The sequence below is a fragment of the Macaca nemestrina genome, chromosome 1 (genome assembly GCF_043159975.1).
Source record: "Macaca nemestrina isolate mMacNem1 chromosome 1, mMacNem.hap1, whole genome shotgun sequence".
NCBI classification, from domain to species: domain Eukaryota; kingdom Metazoa; phylum Chordata; class Mammalia; order Primates; family Cercopithecidae; genus Macaca; species Macaca nemestrina.
In genome coordinates, this window is record NC_092125.1 from 4470802 (window position 1) to 4477301 (window position 6500).

At 51.4% G+C, this 6500-nt stretch overlaps 1 protein-coding gene and 1 long non-coding RNA gene across 2 annotated transcripts; one reads left to right on the top strand and one right to left on the bottom strand.

The window, feature by feature from the left end:
• Positions 1–404: 404 nt before the first annotated feature.
• On the bottom strand, positions 405–1187 carry LOC139357223 (uncharacterized). Its single transcript, XR_011610065.1, has 2 exons — positions 1050–1187; positions 405–762 (listed from the first exon to the last, which is right to left on the bottom strand). It is a non-coding gene; the product is annotated as an uncharacterized lncRNA (long non-coding RNA).
• A 239-nt stretch (positions 1188–1426) lies between these two features.
• On the top strand, positions 1427–2033 carry C1H1orf202 (chromosome 1 C1orf202 homolog). Its single transcript, XM_071073396.1, has one exon. The coding sequence runs from the start codon at positions 1471–1473 to the stop codon at positions 2020–2022; it is 552 nt and encodes a 183-aa protein (XP_070929497.1). The 5' UTR covers positions 1427–1470; the 3' UTR covers positions 2023–2033.
• The last annotated feature ends 4467 nt before the right edge of the window (positions 2034–6500 follow it).

Sequence of the window (6500 nt, forward strand, 5' to 3'; positions counted from 1 at the left end):
TGTGTTGGTCTGGTCTAGGTGATGTAGTCACTTAAGGGCCGTGAAAGGGAATGCAGAAAGGACACACCTGAGTAGATGTGTTCCTCCAGGGCTGGCCCAGGGTCGGCTGCAGGGCCTCTCCCGAAGGACAAGGACAGGACTCACAGTTGGGCCTCTCTGGTTGGCCTCACGAACAGCCCTGCGGACGTCCTACAAGCTTGTCAGCATCTGGAGATACTCGGCCAGCTCTTCTTTTCCAAGCACTCCCCATTCTTGTGGGAAATGCTGGATCTCCTGGTCTTTGCAAGGAATGGCTCAATTTCATGCTTTTTTGCCAGAATACTGAGATGGACAACCTTGAAGTCCAGTTTCTTCATGTCTATTCAGTGATAAAATTAATTTCCCATTTGGTAGGAGGGCAACAATTTCATTTTTTAAAAAAATTTATTTTCAATATTTGCATTGTATTTTAGTGCATAGCCTGACCCTTCATCCCACTCAGTCTCCACGGGGAGGGGCTGCACGGAGTCAGCTGCCAGAGCAGCTCTGGGTACCGCCCTCCCCTCCCTCCAGGGCTGTGCCCAGAGTAGCTTTTTTTTTTTTTCCCATGCCCTGAAATTTTTTTGCATTTTTTGTAGAGACAGGGTTTCTCCATGTTGCCAAGGGTGGACTCCAACTCCTGGGCTCGAGTGATCCACCCACCTCGGCCTCCCAAACCGCGGAGACTACAGGCACGAGCCGCCGCGACCAGCCCCCAGAGCAGCTATTATTATTTAACTTTGCCTGGAATTGGAGAAAATTAACAAGTATGAAAATATATACAAAAAAGCAGAAAAAAGGAGTATTTTTTGTATTCGTTTTACAAAAATTTCTTCAAAAATATTACGTTTGCAATCAGAAAAAAAAATTATTAAAAAAAAATCAATCAATCCTACAAGAGGCCTTTGAGTGAGACCAGATGAAGAAAATTAGGTTTTGAGATCTTTCCTGAAACCCTGGTTCCCTGTTAACAGAAAAGGGCAGACCACCTGAAACCAGTTCACAAAACACAAATCTCCAGCGCCACACACCTGAGGCTGAAACCCACGCCTTGACCCAGGGAACGCTGCGCAGCCCCCGCTCCTGGACGCCGTGTGTGTTCGTGAACCAGGAGTTGGACCCCAGGAACTTCTAAGATTCCTTCTTGTCCAGGTGAGGCCATATTTGAAAAATCAGTTCGCAGCGAAATTTGGCCGACTTATTTGGGGGATTCCTTGGGTCGTTGGATTCTGGTGACCCCGCCAGCGGCAGAGGGCAAGGGCTCTGCTGGGCATTGTGGGGTCACCGTTGGGGTTTCCTGGGCAACCCAAGCGCGTGGAGGGGGCCTGTGGGCACCTTCCCGGGAGAGGACGCGAGGGGCCCTTTGGAGTCCTGGAGGCAGCAGCGGGGTTGTCCAGCCCGACGGTTCCCGAGACGTGGGCCCCGCGCTCGGAGAAGAGGCCTGCGCGGGCCATGGCGGCCCCCCGGCTTGGTGGCCCCCGGCGCGGCGGCGCGCAGCATGAGCTGCTGGAGGAGGCTGCGCGCCTGAAGCGGGGCCCCGCTCCGCGCGGGGAGCCGGAGGCGGTCGGGCGGCGCGTGGTGGCCGGCGACGGCGGCTCCTGCTCGGGCTGCTGGTGCTGGCGGCGGCTGTTCCGCAGCCCGCGCAGGAAGAAGCTCAGGCAAGCTCACGCGCGCTCAGGCAAGGCGGGCCCGGAGCGCGGCCTGTGGGGCCCCTCGAGCCTGCAGAGGCTGCTCCAGAGGCTGGCGACGTGGAGGCGGCGCTACCTGCGGTGCAAGGAGCGGCCGGACCGGCTGGAGGAGATCCCGCTGCTGGTGCTGGACCGCGCGCAGGGCGCCCACGAGGCCGCGGCCCGACCCCAGAGCAGCGCCCCCGGGCGGCCGGAGCAGGCCGCTCCCGCCCGCCAGCCCCGCCGCCGGGCAGCCACGAGGAGCCGGCCCCCCTTTGCGCCCCCTGTGCACGCTCAGCATTGTTTTTTTTTCCTGGTCAACAGAAGCAATAAATGAAAGTAAACCCAGCGCCGTAGGAATGAAAGCACATGGAATGTTGGGGGGATGTGCATGGATCTTGAGGTTCGTAGCGCGCTAAACCGGCTGCGTCCTCCTCGCAGCCTCTCTCTGGCCCGAGGACCTCGGTGCAGTAACTGAAGCCTGCGGGTGCCGCGGAGCCCTGGGTTCCCCCCGCTGAATCGGGGGCGGACTGTCTCTTTCTAAACACTGCAGGGGAGAAGGTGGGAAAGCTTTTTCAATCTCTGCAGTGCCTTTAATTTTTTTTGAGGCAGAAAAAACAAAAAAAAAAAAGCTGTGTTGCCCAGGCTGGACTCAAACTCCTGGGGTCAAGCGATCCTAAGCCTCCCAAGTGCAGGGATTGCAGGCGTGAGCTACCACGCCCCGTCAAAAAAAAAAAAAACAAAAAAAAAAAAACCAAAAACTAAAAAACCGTTTAAAGCAGGATGCTGCGCTTCACATCCCGCTTTGAAGTGAGCGAACTCTACTTTTATGTTTTGTTGACAGGCATTTAGGAACGGTGGCTTGGGCTGGGGTTGGGACAGGGGAGTTTGGAAACTAGTGCTAGACTTGAAAGAACAAAGGGGAGGGACTCCAGGAGGCTCCCGAATGGGTCTTTAACGTCTTCCTTTTCCTCATCAATAAAAACCTGCTAATGATACTCTGGCTGTACAGACTTGTGAGGATGAAAGTAAAAGAGTAGAAGTGAAAGTGCTGTGAGGACTCTGAAAGCCCGACACACCTTACAGGTGGTTACTAAACTGTGATAATGGTCTGGTCCCAGACTAGCATCCACCCTTCCCTCTCCCCTCACTGCCTCCTGGGCCAAAGCTGGCAAGCTTTTCACTGGCTTACCCTTTTCTTTTCTTTTCTTTCCTTTCCTTTCTTTCTTTCTTGAGACGGAGTTGCGCTCTTGTTGCCCAGAGCTGGAGTGCAATGGTGCGATCTCGGCTCACCGTAACCTCCGCCTCCCGGGTTCAAGCGATGCTCCTGCCTCAGCCTCCCAAGTAGCTGGAATTACAGGCATGCGCCACCATGCCGGGCTAATTTTGTATTTTTAGTAGAGACGGAGTTTCTTCAGGTTGGTTAGGCTGGTCTCGAACTCCCGACCTCAGGTGATCCACCTACCTCGGCCTCCCAAAGTGCTGGGATTATAGGCGTGAGCCACCGCGCCCGGCCCAGCTTACCGTTTTCACTAGCAAGCTAAAAACGCCAAACTGTGAGCCTGGAAGCTCTCTGCTTGATGGTGCTCTGCTGAGGTGGCCTTGGAGTCCCTGGTGCCTTCCAGGCAAGGATTTCCCCTCCCCCTTGACATAGAGAGTCAATGCTGGGGAAGGGGCCAGCGTTTAGGGAGGTAAAGATGAGAAGATCGTTGGAGGCCAGGCGTTCAAGACCAGCCTGACAACATGGGGAGCCCTCCTCTCCACAAAGAAATTTAAAAATTGACCTGGGTGTGGTGGTGCCCACCTGTAGTCCCAGCTACCTGGGAAGCTGAGGTGGGAGGATGGCTTGAGCCCCAGTGTTCAGCCGCAGTGAGCTACAATTGTACCACTGCAGTCCAGCCTGGGCAACACAGCCAGACCCTGTCTTTAAAAAAAATCACTGGGGGAAGGGTGGGAGGTGGAGGATCATAATGCCTGATACTTGAATGGTGAACCTAGGAAGATGAAAAATGGAAAAAACAAGGTATACGCCACAGAGCTGGGGCCAGGAGCTGGTGCCCCATAGGGAAGAATTCTCTGTAATTCTGTAACTTGGGGTTGGTTAGGTGCATTTTGTATTTTTCCTAGCTTCTTTATTCTTGCCATTGCCCAGATAGATGAAATTGTTTCATAGGTCTGTGATAGAGGAAGGCGTTTTTACCAGAAAAGCCACTAAACCTCATAGCCAGCCCCATCCTTAGGAGGAAAGCCATCCTGTTATCCTGCCTATAGCTGACTGGGGGTGGGGGTGGGGTGTCCCGTGATGCCTGAATCAAAAGCTGTTCTATAGGTAGCAGCCCAGTGGAACCCTCTCTGCTTGGAGGGGTTGAAGCTAAGAGGCTGGTAAAGAAGAGACCGCTAGAAGAATACCCAATTGCTGAATTCTCAAATCCTAGAATAGAGGTGCTGTTGAATAATGTGTAAGAAATTCCACTTATTTAATGTTTTCTGGGTTTGTTTCTTTCTGAAAGGAAATAGACAAACTACAGTTGATTCGCTGACCCTTAATTTGAATGTAGCCATGCCTTTTTGTTTCAACTGTCTTGTGACCTTCCACAGTACTTCCTCTTCACTAGGCTAAGGAAATTGGCGGATATTGTGTCTCAGTCTGTGCGGACCCCTCTCTACACACACACATACACACACACACACACAGGCTTGGCGTATAAGCACGTAGCATAATATAAATGCTCAACTTACTGAGAGAATTTATTAGGGTGGTGTCATATGTGTCTTCTGTCTTCCTAGTTTCACTCTTAGGTACCCACACAAAGCCTTACCTTTTTGGCACTGTGCCATCAGCCTTCAATTGGTTCCTCCTGGCTGTTGATTAGAATGGATCTCTCCCAGGGCAACAGCAGAGCGGTAGCTTCTACCAGATTTGCTGGACCAACAGATGTCTCGCACTAAAGCCCCAATTCAGCAGAAACATGGCCCTTGGATGCAGAGAGAGCACCCAGGCTGCATTAGATTGCTGGGCTTGAGCACCTGCAGGTGGTCCCTTCTGCCACTGCCCCTCCCTGCCCCACCTCCACCCCCAAGCTTAGGAATTTGCAGTATGTCATGGTGACAGCTTTGATCTCTGATCTTGCAGAGCTGCATTAGGACCAGCCTGGGACCTTTTCTTCCTCCCATATCCATCTTCTTTCTAGCTGAAAACCAGTTTTAAACAAAAATTTTAAAATTTTTTAACCAGTTTAAAAAACCAGTTTAAAAAACCAACAAAAATGTAGTGCCTCATTATTCAGCCATCTGTGGTTGAGTGTTTTCTGGTGTAGATATTCCAGAAACCTGTCTCTTGGCCACAGAAGGTAAGTCAGGTTGAGCTTTTGTGTTAGTGAAGCTCTTTTCGTTTCCTCTTTTAGAGACTTTTCTATCTAGCCTCAGATTCCTTTAAGGTAAAGTTACCTTAAAGGGAGGCCAAGCGTGGTGGCTCACACCCGTAATCCCAGCACTTTGGGAGGCCGAGGCAGGCAGATCACAAGGTCAGGAGTTCGAGACCAGCCCTGGCCAACATAGTGAAACCCCATCTCTAGTAAAAATACAAAAATTAGCCAGGCATGGTGTCCTGTAGTTCCAGCTACTCAGGAGGCTGAGGCAGGAGAATCGCTTGAACCCAGGAGGCGGAGGTTGCAGTGAACCTAGACCATACCATTGCACTCCAGTCTGGGAGACAGTGTGACTCCATCTCAAAAAAAAAAAAAAAAAAAAAAGGAATCTAGGGGAAATGTGTTTGTTTGTTATAAGGAAACACTGTACTGAAAATGGGGCTAGATCACAGCCCTGAGGCGTGCTGGAGCTGGGTCCTCCCTGTGGGCCGAGCCTTCCCTCCCTGTTCCCTATGCAGGCCTGCCCTCTTTCTCTCTTCCCATTGATAATCACTCTATCCTCCCAGACAGTTCTGTTGAGGGATGTGGTCTGATTGACTTTGGTAATTACCACATTGCTATTGGTGAAGCCAGGCTACTTTCGTGGGTATCTTCCTGGGGTCTAGCTGCCTTTGGATCAGGGGCCCTACCCTTGGTCCAAACCCCTAGTTAAGAGAAGCCTAGCACTGCTTTCCTGAAAAGGCAGTGAGGGTGTGCTGGGTGCTGCAGAGTTTTCATTAGAATAAACTGTCGGGTAAGACAGGCACCATGATTGACATGTTCAGTCTGAGTTAGTAAAACTCATGGCTATCATTGTGTTGAAGCCCTGAGAGGTGCCCAGCCAGAAAGAAGGAGGACGGCTTCAGCAGTTCTGCACCCTGAGCTCTATGACATGTGGTTTCTAGAACTGCTTCTGCTCTAACAGGTGGCTTGGCCCTTCCATCTTGCTTCCCCTCTTTCTATTTAACAATAAATTTTGGCCAGATGTGGTGGCTCACACCTGCAGTCTCAGCATTTTGGGAGGCCAAGGTGGGAGGATTGCTTGAGGCCAGGAGTTTAAGACCAGCCTGGGCAACATGGCAAGACCCCATCCCGTTTTAAAATAATCAACCAATCTTTTTCTTTAACTATAACAATGACGACATGACTCCTGTGTTCATCGGCAGTTCTTAGGTGATCTGCATATAGTTTTGTGAGTTTGACAGGACAGGGAGTCTTACTAGGTATATATATATTTTTGAGACAGAGTGTCGCTCTGTTGTCCAGGCTGGAGTGCAATAGCTCCATCTTGGCTCACTGCAACCTCCGCCTCCAGGGTTCAAGTGATTCTCCTGCCTCAGCCTCCTGGGTAGCTGAGATTACAGGCGTGCGCCATCATGCCTGGCTGGTTTTTGTATTTTTAGTAGAG